The sequence below is a fragment of the Rissa tridactyla genome, chromosome 1, assembly GCF_028500815.1.
Source record: "Rissa tridactyla isolate bRisTri1 chromosome 1, bRisTri1.patW.cur.20221130, whole genome shotgun sequence".
In the NCBI taxonomy this organism is placed as follows: domain Eukaryota; kingdom Metazoa; phylum Chordata; class Aves; order Charadriiformes; family Laridae; genus Rissa; species Rissa tridactyla.
Genome location: NC_071466.1, coordinates 159,563,619 through 159,578,881, shown reverse-complemented (window position 1 = coordinate 159,578,881; position 15,263 = coordinate 159,563,619). Strand labels below are relative to the sequence as shown.

The window sequence follows — 15,263 nt, the reverse complement described above, 5'->3', positions numbered from 1 at the left end:
GAATGTGCAGAAACCTTTGCAATCGTCATCTTTTTGAAGTATTTATAGTTCAACTCAAGTTATTTGTACCAAACAAAAGCAAAGAAGCATGAAGTGTGTTGGAAAAGAAATAATCTCTCTACACCAGTTCACAGAGTGAGTATATATCCTCTTTCCAGCAAATGGAGACAGGTAATTTATTGCAGCCTTGAAGAGATCAGCATATTTCTCCATGCTTCCTGCCCAGCAAACACTGCAAGCTGACTCATGGAGGGATGGGAAGCCAAAAGCTGGGCTCCCTCTTTTCCTATCTGCTTCTGGAAGGCAGAGCAGCGGTGGAGCAGGGGCTGTGCTTGTGCAAAGACATTTGGAAATGCCTGGCAGTATTAGAGATTCACAACCCTCACTTTCTCTCCCCTGTGCCGTACGTTTTGGAGAGGGTATTTTCCCTACCTGCTTCTGAGCAGAGGCTGGTACCAGAACTGGCAGTGCAGGTGGAGGTGGTTTCAGACCATCTTTGGTGCTGCTTTCTCCCTCCCCAACCCTGTATGTGGGACCATGTTGCCATCAGAGCTGCAGAAGAGGTACCGAGGATGTTAACTGGTGCGTACAGCCAGTGTCAATCCCCGGAGGGACCATCGCATAGCCTAGTTTTGAGCCGTGACCTTGGTGCTTATGCATATATTTAACTTTACATGTGTGAGCTATCCCACGAAAGCCAACGGACGGCTCACATGTGTGAAGTTAGGCATATGCTAAAGTGTTTTGCCAGATTGGATACTGTGTCTACAGGGGCTCTGGGTGAACCTGAACCTGTTTTGTTGGGGTGAGAGGCTTTAGATTTCATTATTAAGAATCTGATATGTTACTCTGTCTGAGTGCAAGGTCTTGGAGTTATCTGAAATTCTCATTAAGACAAGAAGCTAGGAAAAATACAAATTCCTCCACTAGTAAAGTTACTAAAAATACTATAATTAAATTATCTAAGTCTTAAAACCAGTAAAATATATTGAGAAAGTGTGGTAGAGGTATAAATACAATGTTCTGAACGTACCAAAGGGACTAGCAGCACTTTCTCTGCAGATCTTGAGCTGGAATATTTGGAGTAGTTAATGTAGCTGATATAAAAAAGCATGTTGCGTTTGCTCCACTCTTGATTCATAGGCTGTGACCCTTAATAAATTTTGATGTTGCACACAGTGGAGCTGTTGCTTTCAGAGAAAGCAAGGAAAGTGAGCAGGCAAGCAAGAAAGAAAAGGACCTAAAGAATGAACAAACAAGTTCTTTCATAAGGTATTTCTCAATTGAGATTATTTCTTATTAGGCTTAAGTTGTTCAGGTTCATCATGTACCGCATCTGGCAGCAGTCCTGCCCATGGCGTTTTAAAAAACGGAGCCAGCTCTGTCTGGTGTTAAAAGCATAAGCGCAGTTTGAAAATGTATTTTCTGGAACGTATTTCTGAGTAAAATACATTTCGTGAAAGAAATTCTATTATTGATATTTTAGAATATCTAGAAGAGAGACTTGTTTTACAGCCTGAAACCATAACATACAGCTAGCGATCTTATTTTGCTCAGAGAGATGAAAAAAAAATGAAACCTATAATAAATACCTAAATGTGACCATGACTCATAACATTTCCATGAAATACTAAAAAAGATACAAAGATACTAGACTGCTTTCTTGTTTGTGTTGGTTTTTTCACATCAGTAGACTTAAGCCCATGTACCCTTGCTGACACGGTCTGAGCAGACTGGCGCAGGTGAAAGACGCTTGGCTGGCAGAAGTCCCTTACTTAGAGGGGAAGAGCTGGAGCGAATGCTGTCCTGCTGCTCCGCTAATCCTCTTTTGGGATGCCACCTCTGACAGTGACTCGCTGACAGGGATTGCTCGCTGTTTGGCCTTTTATACAAGGTCACCGGCAAGGCTTTGAGATGCAGAGCCTGTCCTCTTGGGAATCTTGTAGGCCACCAGGCAGGTAGCATGGGATAAAAAGTATTTATTGAGATGCATTCAAACCTTTCACTTCCCTGAGGCTCTCTTTGAGGAGAAAAAGAGCAATTGAACATGGGCAAAGGTGTCAGAAATCAGCCTTCAGTAATGGGATGGTTCGTTGAGCAAGGCAGGCCTGTGATGTGTTGCACAGTTTGGGAGGGAGGTGCAGGCAGCAATTTCTGAGATGCTACTGTCCTCGATTCCTTTAGGAGTCACATCGGCTTTCTGTTTCGATTTCCTCATCTCCTAAAAGCGGATGAATAGTCCTGTTTCACTACTTGCCTCCCAAGGTTTAATCAATAAATGGCTGCACCGTGCTTTGAGCATCCTTGTTTGCTATGTAGATAGACGGTGATGTTATTTTGTTTGTACATGCAAGTGTCTGAAGCCTTGCTCCAATATGGAGTGCGTGTCCTGGTAACGTGCTGTGCCCTGGCTAAGGGGCATTGCCTCCCCTCAGTGCTCTTGCTGTTTGTCAGGATTGCAGGGTACGGTCTGAGCGTGGGCAAGCGGATGCTTAGCAGGGTCCATTGACACCACCAGAGTTAAGATAGTTCACACCTTCCAAGCATCTGTCCCTGTTTCTAAATGCTGGTCACTGTGATCTGAAGTAGCTGAGGGAAGGAAGAGAAAGTCTTGAATTTTAAAAGCCAAGAGGTGTGTTTGGCATGCCTTCTCTCCTTATGTTGGGATGAGATCTTGCAACCTGGATGTCACTGACAAAATCCCAAGTACTTTGGCTGGGATGCTGAATTTCACCCCTGCAACTGGGAATGATGTTTTCAGGAGAGCTTAAGTACCATCTTCAAAATTTGGTTAAACTTTTAGGCATAGCCTTTATAAATTAAGGCGCCTAGGTGCCTTAATCACTTTTCGGCATGGGTTGTGAGACTGTAAACTCTCTTGTCCTGTTGAAAAATATGTTTCTGGGCAACACATCTGTTTGTTTGCATTTGAAGATTAATCCAAACATATATTTACAGAGTGCTGCCATGCTGTTCAATCACATTTGCATTTTTAATCTAAAAATATATGTTTTCACATGTGCAATTATTCCACGGAAGCCATTTGCAGTAATTATGTGTAGACTTACAAAAGTCCTGTCTGTGAAGCACAGAGACAAGTTAGTAGGAGATTGGCATGCCCTCTGGGGTGCCGTTATTACTTTACCAGCCATGAATGGTGAAGAATTTGCTCCCCGTTGTATATTTGACAATGAAACCGTTCTTAAATTCTTCCTCAGAGCCAAGTACAAGGCTGTCTTTTAATAAAAAATGTGTTTTTACCCATGTCTATATTTATTTCTTGCAGGAATGCACATGCTGCTCCAAGAGCCACCCACATCCTTCTTGTATACAGGGTGTATTTGCATTTGCAGCCTGTCGCAGTGCAAACATGGAAAGGGGGAAAAATCCAAACTCATCTTTAGTGTTAGTTGCCCTCTCCATCTCTAGAATTAATTGGAGATTATCTTGATCACTCATTCAATTAAAATCTGTTGTATTACCTTTTCTAGAAATACGTGCCATGTAGATAAGACCATGGTTATGTTTAATTTTAAAACCTTATACTAAATGTCTGGGTCAAGAGGAAGAAGAGAATGGTTTTGGTTTTGACATGCAAATCGGTTTGTCCCTTGGGTTCTACTTTTTGCTCTGCTGTCCCAAAGTAGATAGCACTTGAGTATGAGCTTAATTTTAAGCGTGTGCTGAAGTCTTTGGGAATTCGAGGGGATGGGGCATGTGCTTAATGCTTTTTTGAACAATGTTGCTTTTCAGAGTTGAAGGCTTTGTAGGAAACCTGATCCTTTAAACTAGCTCCTGTTTATGTACATTTCAATTTTATAATATTGTAAGTTTTTCCCTTCTTTCTTCAATATCCTCGATGCTACATCATATAATGAAAACAGTACCGGTCATGCCACTTGCAATTACTGAAGTAGGCAGTGAAATTGTTTTTTTCTGAAGGGACTAGGAAAATCACATAAATCACAGATTTACAAATGTTTTCCCAGGAGAGGTCCACAGTAGTTGGCTGCATAGAATGACAAAAGTTTTGTTTGCCCATAAAAGGGTGGTCATCTCAGCAGGTCAGTGATGTTTTTCAAAGACGTATTGTTGATTTTAAACTAGCTGGTAATTTATTCCTTGAACTCTGGCTTACAAAAATAAAGCAGGGTAAATATTGAGTATAATAAAGGCTGTGCTGCCATTCAGTATGCACAATGCCCTCACCTTCCCTCTCCCACCACCTTCTCTCCATTGTTGGCTTGTGCGTTTCTCATAGGGCATGAGCTGACCTCTGCAATTATTTATGGCGTTGTTCAGATAAGCCCTTTTTTCACAGGCAACACGCATACACACACTCACAAGGGCTGTTATAATTTGAATTTATATTGCAAGTTCAGCTATCACTTCCTCTGTTCCCACCCTGCCTTTTGGAAAGATACCCAGTCACACGATGTGCTTGAAAAAAAGGTTGCTGATTGAGGAAGGATGCAGGAAGGATATGGTTTTGCAGTGATTGCATAAGTGCTGTGTAGGACCTGAAAGCCTTGGGTTTATATGAGGACGAGTTTAGATGTGAATTTCAAAGATTTATTGCTTCTGATTTTTAAAAAAGTCGTAACTTGAGCTCTTGAGCAGTTTGCCTGCTTTAGAGAACCATGGAGCAACCGGTGTTAATGTGATCCTCGGTGTTTTAACATGGACAAATATAACTTTGTAATCGGCATCCTGGATTCCCTGCCTCTGTTCCGTCAGAGATCTCAACGTTATTTCAGAGAAATTGTCTCCAAATCTTCTGTTTGAAATTGTCAGATGCAATCATGTCTAAGCAAATGTACTTCCCTTCAAAATCTTTTGGGAGTTTTGCCATTTGCCTCAGGTGGCAGTACTTAGGCTAACACAGAGATCCTTCCAAAAGATGCTGTGTTCCCCCTCAGTGAAGTCCTAAGACCTGAAGACCCTAAAACTTCATGTCACCCATTACTGTAATGAGAGTGTATTTATTGCTATAAAATGAAGGCGCTGGGGCATGGAGGTTTGTATTTTAAAGCTTTGTTTTGGTCATTCCACATTCTGCCAGCATCTAACATCTGTATTTATTTTTTGAACTCTCCTTAATGGATTATATGCATCTGTTCAGTTCCAAGAATAATGCTTGATTTCCTGAATTTATAGGTTGCAATAAAATCCATTCGTAAGGACAAAATTAAGGATGAACAAGATATGGTTCACATCAGACGGGAGATTGAGATCATGTCATCCCTCAGCCACCCTCATATCATCACCATATATGAAGGTTAGTGAATGCGATTCTCCTTCCTGACTGCTCTGTTGCGTTCCTGTAGACCTGATGTTCATGTTTCTTGAGATCGTGCACCAGACAAACTCTTTAGTCCTAGTGTAACCCATCCCTTACCAAAGGGCCTGTTTTGAGCACTACCTTCCCTCCGAACCACCGGTGTTTCACAGATGCATAACCCTTTGCCTGGAGGAGCTTCTTCACGTGTGACTTATGTGCTGTGTCCACAGCAGGTGGGAAACTGTTGCATGTATCACTTCATCTCCTTGCTCCCATTGGACAGTTCAGTTTAATTTCTCCCTCACTCACACTCCAGCCTGGTGTCCACTTATGTCGCCAGCCTCTAAACCAGTCCTTGTATGCTTTATTTTCGCTGAACTGCACAAGACCTGTCTCGTCTGCTCTAGGCCTTTGGTCCTCCCTTACCTGCCAGTTAGTCTTGCTGGTTCTGTCATTGCTGCTTTTTTACCCTGCATCTCAGCATCCGCTTCCTATCCACCTCTGCACGCTTTCCTGTCAGTCTGGTCTCTGGCTTATCGTTCCTGTTTCCTCATCCTGTCTTCCCCCTCTACCTCCTTTCTTCCTGGGACATAGCTTCTAATTCCTGCCTCTGGGAACTGCTCCCTGGTCCTACAGCAAGGAGCAGGAAGCCAGGAGCCTTCCTCCCTGATCTGCCTGTTTGTTTGTTTATATATTTATAGAGTGTCACTCTGTAGTAAAATCTCCTCCTCCTTCCTTCCTTCCTCAAGTTGGGCCGGGTACGTGCTAAAAGACACTGGCAGAGAGGGCCATGAGGAGGGCAGCTGCATGGTGGACCTGGGTTGTGGGTTCCAGAGGTTTGGAGGGACCTGGGTTGGGCAGCCTTGTCTCCGGGCATCACCTCTTCCCCTATGTGCAGAACAGGCAGCCTGAATTTAGCCCTACGTATTTACATACCCATGAGGTAAATGCGCAAGGTGATGATATGTATATGGCAGCTCCGCTCTGAGAGTTGATACGACTGATTAAAACGAGCTGGCTTGGAGTACTGTTACAGTATCGCATATTGAGTTATTCAAAAGCATGTTCTTGTACTTGAAAAGAGATGAATATCTGTCTTTTTATTGAATAAACTCATAACAGGATCTGGGAACAGAAAAGGGGAGGGATGCTGTGTCAGCATGTGGGTTGCAAATGGAACAAAAGTTATTTCAAATCTGGACGGGAACTCAGAAAGAAAAAAGATTAAGCATGTTGCGGTCCTTTGACCAATTGCCCTTCTCGTCCTTACTTTAAATAGTTTTTACTGAGTTAAAACATTTGTAAAAGTTAGAAAGATTACAGCATTTTTAAGAAGCAGACAATAAAGTCCCGTGGGAGCAAAACTTTCCCCTCTGGCCCCACGGAGGGAGGAGCGGTGCTTCTGCAGCAGAGCCAGTCGAGCTCCACAATGGAGGGTTCTTCCTGTCCGCAAGTGGGCGAGCGCCTGCGGCAGGTGATGTTGTGGTCCTCCTTTGGTCTCTCAGCCAGCAGCAGCGCTTTGCAGCGGCAAACCTGGGGACAGTTTTTTCTGTCATTTCTGGGAAGTTTTCTGTTCTGTTACTGGTTTGTTTCCCTTTCTTTTACTAGAAAGCAGAGCAGGCTTTCATGGCTTCTTATGTTTAATTCCTGGCCTGAAGGGATGGGCAGTGGAAGTCAGCTTCTTGGTTGGACTGTAGTCCAGTGGAAGGAGTTACGTAGAGCAGAGCTATAGCAGCTATACAGCCTGCCCAGCCTTTCCAAGCAGTCAGAGTCGGTATTTGGCCTTTAGCTGCCAGCACTGTAACTCAGATATTGTAGCACTGGGAAGACATGTGGTCGCACAGCTGAATCCAGAGGAGCAGTTACGTACTGCCCAGAGATCAGGATGTGAGCTCAGGGATCCTTAAGCGTGCGCTTCACTTTAAGCTGAAGTATACTCGTGGTGAAGTTAAGGGACCACATCTAGGACTGAAGTATTTGTATCCTCTTGAAGTTGGATTTTAAACACATGGCTGTTCCTCTTGAGTGATGCATAAAGAGCGATAGTATTGCTATCATCTGACACAGAACACTGAAGTTATTCCATCCTCAGGGATGGGCTTAATCTCACCAAATTTAAGCCATCCAACATGTAGGCAGTTGGTGTACACTAGAAGTCTAGTTTCCCTCTCTAGTCAAGAGAGATCAGCATCTACACGGGGCGGTTTGCTCCCTCCTGGGAGATATTTTTTCAGATAGGTGGGATAAATGACATACTGGAGGCTCCTGTTGGCTGTAGATGGAGTCTAGCTGACTAACTTAGATCAGATGCTTAACTTTGAAACTGAACCCACCCCACAGATATTTTTCTCGTCTCTCACTAATTTTTACTGTAGGTTTTCAGACTGCCACAGTACATCTAGACAACACTTTCTGTAGGTGCTGGGTTGCACAGATCTACCTAGTGTGGACAATGCTGTATCTTCCCCTAATATCTTTGAAAGCTCTTTGTATTGCATTTACAAACATGTGTTTTGCTTAAGTAGGAGCCTTGTTTAGGTATCCTTTTGACCTGCCTGCTTAAAAGCAATTAACCTCTGAATTTATCAACTTGATGTAAACACAAGCTTATCTCTTTTTTTTTTTTTTTTTTTTTGTTACTGAGCAAATTCAGATGTGCGGAAACAAAGCTTTCCAGTTTAGAGAGATTTTTTTGTAACCTAATCAAAAGGCACGTACCTTGCCCGTTAGCGCGAGGGCAGACGTACAATTGTGACTCCAAAGAAATTCCATCCTCTCAGCAGGGCTGTAATTGGCAATCTGTTGAGCGCGGCTGCGAGGGAAGTGCTCTTTCAAGTGACTTTAAACTCCTTGAAAGGGACTGGATAAATGAAGCTGGCTTTGCTAGCAGTGTTCTGATTTCAGCACATAAATTTTAATTTATAGAATAATGCCTCTGTCCATTCATCTGTCTGTCTCCCCTCCACCCCACCTTCCCCTACCCCATTTCTTTTTTGCCTTGAAAACTCCAGGATTTGATAATAAAGCCTTTGAGAGCTAACATATTTTTCCAGGGGTAGCCTGAGTGCAAAATTTATCCCATCTGGCAATACTTAATAAAAGTTAAACCAGGGAAAGAGCATCAGGCCTGATTCTGCAAACATTTAAACATGTGTTGGACCAATCATGAGAGTGAAGTTACGCTTGGTACATTCAGGAGTGAGTTCTTGAGTCTTTGTAGTGTGAAATCCAGTGCCTATGTGAATGTTTCTGTGCTGGAAGAGTTGTCCTTGGTCAGCATAACCACACGGAAAAGCCTGCCCATTTGCAAAATGCACTTAAAAATGAACAGATTATTAGCTAACATGTTCGTAGAAATAGTTTAAAGAAGATTTTCCCTGAAGAATGCATAAATATTAGGATCACAATTTGGTGCCCATGGAACACGATGGTGTTAATATGACCGAGTAACTGAAGGAAAGCATGTGCTGAAGTGCTTTGCTGGACCTGGGCCAGGAGGCTTAGAACAGTGCTGGACCCTTCACAGCAACATGGCACAGAAAATGGATTTCCCCTGTAAGAGGGACTTCTTACTTTTTTTCTTTTTTAAGGCTGCATTTTTCGTACTCTTAAGAAAAAGCACAGAGGTTCTCTGTCATGTATCAGCCAGTCCACAATGAGTTGAGTTAGGTTGCATGCTTTGGTTAATCAGGAAACTGGTTCAGCTCTTTTGTACTTCCAAATCCCAAAGGCAACGGAAGATCTAACGTTGTGTAATGGTGGTGGCATAGTATTTCACGATACTCATCTTACTTGCTAAATACATGTTCAATCTCACACTTTGTGCCAGACTGCATGCAACAAAAAGTAAATGCAGGCTTGGTGTTTTAGGCACATGTGGGCCTGTCTCCAATGCAAGACTCCTTGAGTTGTGTCAGTCAAGCCACCACATCCTCAGCAAAAGCAGCTGCCTTGCCAAAAATCTGCCTGGGTGGCATCTGGCAAGGTGAGTGGATGTGAGCCATTGCTGACAAACTGTGTCCCACCCAGCAGTGCCAGCTCAGGCAAGTGTCCCCGGCCCTCGGCTGCGGTGGGCACCCCTGGATGGGTCAGGGAGCCGGGGACTGAGGTGGCAGCTCGTACCTCCTGGGGGTTTGTGCACAGGCAGAACGGAGTTCATAGAATCATAGAATCTTCATGGTTGGAAAGGACCTTTGAGATCATCAAGTCCAATCATACACACACAAAATCCCCCCCTACAATCTCTGCCACTAAAGCATGCCCTGAAGTGCCACATCTAGACGTTTCTTAAACACCTCTAGGGATGGTGACTCCACCACCTCCCTGGGCAGGCTGTTCCAGTGCCTGACCACTCTTTCAGTACAGTAATTCTTCCTAATATCTGATCTAAACCTCCCCTGCCGCAACTTCAGACCATTTCCTCTGGTCCTGTCATTATTCACCTGGGAGAAGAGGCCAGCACCCACCTCTCTACAGCCTCCTTTCAGGTAGTTGTAGAGGGCAATGAGGTCTCCCCTCAGCCTCCTCTTCTCCAAACTAAACATGCCCAGCTCCCTCAGCCTCTCCTCATATGACTTGGAGTTATGTGCCTCAGGGTGACGGTGCTGGGGAGGCAGTCCCAGCCTCTGTCCCAGCCTCTGCTATCTCCTGCTTTTCAGATGTAATCAAAACAAACTTTGGTGCCTAATGACTTCAGCTCTTCTGTGTGCGAAACACCTGAAAAAGTCAAAAGTCCCATAAAACATCACGTGGACAACTGGGCTTTAATCAAGAATGATGAAAGTTGGAAAGCTGGAATGTTTTTTTTTTATTTATTTAGCCAAGATAAAGTACTTCAGCAGTGACACTGTTTAGCCACATTTCTAATTGGTTTCCTCTAATTATGTAAGCTTTTGACCTTCGAGTGCTTTATTCCCATTGTTTTCGGTTGATAACGTCCAAGAACATAAAGTAATATTTGGAGAGTCTGGTGATAGTAGTGAAACAAGTATAAACAAACTTAACTCTTTCATTACTGTACCCCACCTTTATGAATTTCCTGTCATTCGTGGTGATTGCCTAAACAGCACTTTGTCAGACATGACATGAACTCGAATGTGTGAGATCACTGGCAGGTTCAATTCAGATGTCAAAATGATTGCAAGCAACAGTCAGTTATTTCTGTTGTCCCATTTACACAGTCCTCCCACTACAATGTAAATATTTGCTTGTCTGAAGCTCTGCAGTAGTTTGTAATCATAATTAAAAAAAAGGGAACTAGCTCTTGTGTTCTTTGCTGAAACAAAAGGCAATTAGTGTAACATGTTATTGTGGCTGAATTAGCAGCTCTCATTTTTCCTTCCTTTTTAAAGGTGCATCAAAATCTGCGTATCCTTAGTCTCATTCTCAGAGAAACAGCCCTGGCAAGGATAATGGTTGTCGTTCTGATTTAATCTCCTCACTGGGGAGTGAATTCTAGCATGTTGTCTGATTTCAAATGATTCTTGCAGGATCTTAACTACATTCCTTTAATTTGAGATGCAATTCGGCTGAATAAGGCCATAATTCAGGGAAACAATTTAACACAAGCTTAGCTTTAAAACACATACTTTATATCTCGCTATCTTCAATTATAATTAAGCATATGCATAAATTTATGCATATACATACAAGTGGTTTTCTACATTGGGTATTTTCATGTCTGCTGTATGCGCTATTAAAAAAACAGTCATAAAATAATAATAATATAAATAAATAAATAAATAAATAAAAGACACGCCAAGGGGCTGTAAAGCTTTCAAAGCAGTCAAGAACGTAGAAGACACATCAGGCTGAATTTCTGAGGTAAAAAACCATTTTTCAGTACTCACGTATCTTTTTGAAGAATAATTCGTGCCTTATTACACAAGTGAGGTAATTGGGTCATACATGACTTTTCTGAATGAAAAGGTTATTCTAGTCTGCATCTCCAAAATTAAAAACAAACTCGCTTGTTCTTTTGATTTGGCTGACCTTTAATAAAAGAGCATTTTGTAGCAGTGGAAAGGTACTTCTGTCTGCGGCTGTTAGGAGAGTAATAAAAATACCGCTGAATGGAAAGACACCAGATGGAAGGAATGTCAACATACTGGAACTAATTTAGGAGATTGCTCTGATAGAGAGCAAAGGCATGAGGAGAATTCAAATGGTTCCAGTGCGAAGAGATTGGCCGCCCCTCTTAAACTAACAAACTAAAATCCTTACCCCAGGGTTACATGTAAACCAAATGGAATCAACCCACAAGGAGGTAGTCCATTAACGGGGGGGGGGGGGAAATCCAACCCCCTCGGCACTTGATCTGACTTTAGCATCCTGTAAGCTTGGAGGAAGGGCAGAAGCGTTCTGCTTTTTTTTGCTTTTTGAATTTGGTAGTAAATAAGTTCAAAGCGAACTGTCCTAACAGAGAGGTGTACAATGTACTATTAAATCTTTCTGATTGGTGTTTGCAAAACCGTGCCCATGTGGGCTTTCAACACTTTTAGGGTGAAGTCTGTCTTCAGGAGCGTTTAAGATGGGTAGTGAGTATGTTCATCCAGTGTCAAATTTGTCCCATGGAATTTCAGCGGTGATGACCCTGGTGTGGCTAAAAGGAAGAATTTAGCAGTAGGATTGAAAAGAAAAGAAGAGTGCTGATCAGCAAGAGGTCCCTACGCAACCAGTGCTATTTAGAAAATGGAAAGCTGTAGATAGAAGCTGAGTTCATCATTTCACGGCCTCTAAATATAAATAAGTGGAGAGATTATATCCAAGAATTATTGCTATAGTAGAACAGCCTGTGAAAGAGACAGATTGTTGATATTACAAAATGTACTTTGTCTCAGATATGTCTTTGGTAGTGAGAAGTGAAGTTCTTTCCCAGTTTCACATTTATATTCTTCAATGAGCTCTAAAGCCAGCAGATTTGGTTTCAATTATCAGCCTAAAAGTATAGAACTTTCTGTCTGTCGGGTTTTGGGTTTTTTTTGAAAAAAAGAAAAAAACCAAAAAAAACCCCAACAAACACACACGTTAGAATTAAGGAGGGAGTTTAAAGAAAAGCTGAAAGAAATATTTCTTTGAAAACTGCATCTTAAGCACCCATTGCTGCTTGGGTAGAGTGCTGCCCTTAGCCTCTGCTACAGTTCTTGGGGTGAACAGGCCAAGCCCAGGCAAGCTTGTATCCCACTGGAAATTGCTGTTTCTCCATGTTGCCATGACCCGTGTCTTAGTACATTAATACAACACTGTTGCTCGTCTCCTGGGGATACAATCATGTTGTTTCTCACACCCCATGCTACATCCCATTCCTGATGTGCTCTCACAGGGCTGTCCCTCCCTCCTCCCCTGTGGCCAGATGGAAGCGTAGCCGTCTCAGAAGTCACTCCTTCATCCTGCAGGCTCTGTCTGCAAAGGAGTGGTGGCGTTTCACAACCACTACCCTGCACCACTTGACTGCTATGGGTGAGATTCTGAGGTCTTGCTGCAGCTCTCCCAGCGTAACTCAGCTTGCAGAGTGGTGGAAATAAACACAGTGGCTCAGAAATCAATGATGCACAGCTTGTAGCAAGCATTTCTGCTGCTGCTGTCTCCTCTAATACGTGGAGCTCATGCCTCGTATCTAAGCAACCCCCATCTCTTGGTTCGTGACTGACAGAGCATCTCTCCTGCTATCACCCATCTGGAAGTTGATACTGACAGTTCTCCACTTATCTTATTTGGCCAGCTCTGTTTGCAGAGTATTGATGGTTTGAAAGAAGCAAGAGCAGCCCCACCTTTCTTATACATAACCTCCCTCCTTCCCTTGACCTTGGTCAGGGTTGAGGAGCAGGCTTGTACGAGACGGCCATCCCATCAGTAGCAAGCTGCAGGGCGCAGTGTCCTACCGAAGCCGTGTTTCTCCATCGTCAGTAACTGCAGCCGGGGTTCAGGCACACATCTAGGCGGGGGTGAGTTTCGGAATGAATATGCAGTAGGATGGCAGGTAATAAATCATCTGCAACGAAAACAAAGAGTGAACCAAGCAGTCCCAGAAGCTATATGGAGGCAATCCGTCCGTCATCAGCCCGCAGGTTACGGCCCAGGTGTTAACAGGGCAGTATATTTATTACCTCATTATATTTGCAGTAAGTCAATCCAGCCTTTAATTAATGCCCTTCTGTCTTCTCCCAGCCCTTGGCCACAATGCTTTCTTGGAGCATATGTTTATAAAACTACATACTGTGCTCAGAAGGGAAATTCAGAAGTGTCTGTATGAAGCCTGCCTGGCACCCGAACTGCTGCTGTGAAAATTCGTGGTGTACATGGCTGATAGTCTGAAACTTGCCAGAATACGACATTGTCACATGCCTGATTGTTTTGACCACTAAATTCCTCCTTAAGATTGTGTGTGTGTGTAGACATAAATCCTCCTGCCTTTCCACTCCCTATTCCTTCAGTGGCAGCTCCCATTTAAGACATTTTTGTCTGCTGTTCAGTTTCCTCTCCGCAGGAACATAGCTGCGTGCCCTCTCTTGAGATTCAGCTGATACAATGGAGGTGCTCTAAACTGCAATATGCAGTTGTAAAAAAGTACCTCCCACCTCCCTGGAAAAAAAAAAAAAAAAAGATTAAAAAGATTCTCCATTCACCCTGCTCCTCAGTGAAGAGATAAATTGCTGTTCGATTCTGTAATCGCTCAGCTATGATGATGCTGAGGAGGCCTCTGTAATGTCATCTAAGGCCAAGGGTAGTGTCCTTCTCATAATGCTCCCTCGTGAAGAAAAAGATGTGCCAATTTGACCTGAGTGCGCTGGTAAACTGAAACCCAAATATGAGTTACTGGGTGCTTCTATTCTCATTGATTCTAGCGCAGTTTTGTGACAAAAATTCAAAATTTGGAACAGTGATTTATGCTTTCCTAAGTTCAATTTTAAGGTATTGTCTCAGTTTCCTAGAAGGTATAAGAGAAAATTTGAAATGGAAAGTACCTTTAAATGCACATTCCTCCAAACCAAGTGCTTTCTGTTTCATTTTCCGTAGAAATGCAGGAAAATATGTCTGCATCAGAACTTGTATTAAAATGGCAAATTTTAGTCCAGAATAACTAGATTTTGGAATTTAAAACTCCAGAATGTCAAGGCTGATTTGAGAAAGCTCTCATGACTGGGTGCTGAAAGCAAAACTTAAAACACCGTCTGGAAGAATGCTCCATCGTAGCGGGGCTGTTATTGCTGTTATTGTCATCAGCAGCACTGAGCACCTGGTAGGGGAGCGGGGCGGGAAGAGCCGAGGGCCCTTTCGCCCCCATCTCTGCCCCTCTGGTGAGGCAAACGTCCCCCGAGGTCAGGGTGGTCCTCGGCTGGTACTGCTTGGAGTGTGCTCTCGCGTGAGAGTCCGCTGAGAGTGGTGCCATGTGGCGACTTTACCTCTGTGTGCATGATATAATAACCCCGAACTCATTGAATCAGCTGAGTTTTTTGGGCAGGGGGCTGTTGGCGTTGTTTTGTGTTGTGGTTTTTTGGGTTTTTTAATCAAGTCACTTAAATAAGAGCATTTTTAGTTATTTGTTTCAGCTTACTGAAACTTATTTCTTTTTGCCTTCCTAAACAACCCTGTATCTAACAAGCTTTTCCAAGCTTAGAAAAACAAGTATGTGCGTTACTGCTTTACTAGTAACACATCGCAGCACTTCCCTATGTGACACGGGGCATGTTCAGTTTTTCCCAGACAATATCAGTCTGTCATTCTTGGAGAGGATACTGTAAGTATAATCCATCCAGAGACCGCTCTTCCAGTTTCCGAAGTTTATTGCTAATGAGGATGCATATAGGATGTAATCACTGGCAGGAGCCTCTGCTTCGGGGTACAGTGAGGCCAGCAGACAAGCGAGCGGCCAATTTCAGCTGGCTGTTCGCTCTCCCTTTTATCAGAGCTGTTTGGCTGGGGTTCAGGGGTGTTAGAGGGAACTGCAGAGGCTTTGGCTTGTAGAGTTGAGTGACAAGGTGTG

The 15,263-nt window shown here is 43.2% G+C and overlaps 1 protein-coding gene across 1 annotated transcript in view; it reads left to right on the top strand.

Annotated features, from left to right (window-relative positions):
• The window catches only part of NUAK1 (NUAK family kinase 1), a 50,283-nt gene that overhangs the window by 19,355 nt on the left and 15,665 nt on the right, over positions 1 to 15,263 (top strand). The window contains exon 2 of the mRNA XM_054219074.1: positions 5,158 to 5,278. Coding sequence (XP_054075049.1) covers positions 5,158 to 5,278 — 121 coding nt within the window. The remainder of the gene's footprint in view (positions 1 to 5,157; positions 5,279 to 15,263) is intronic.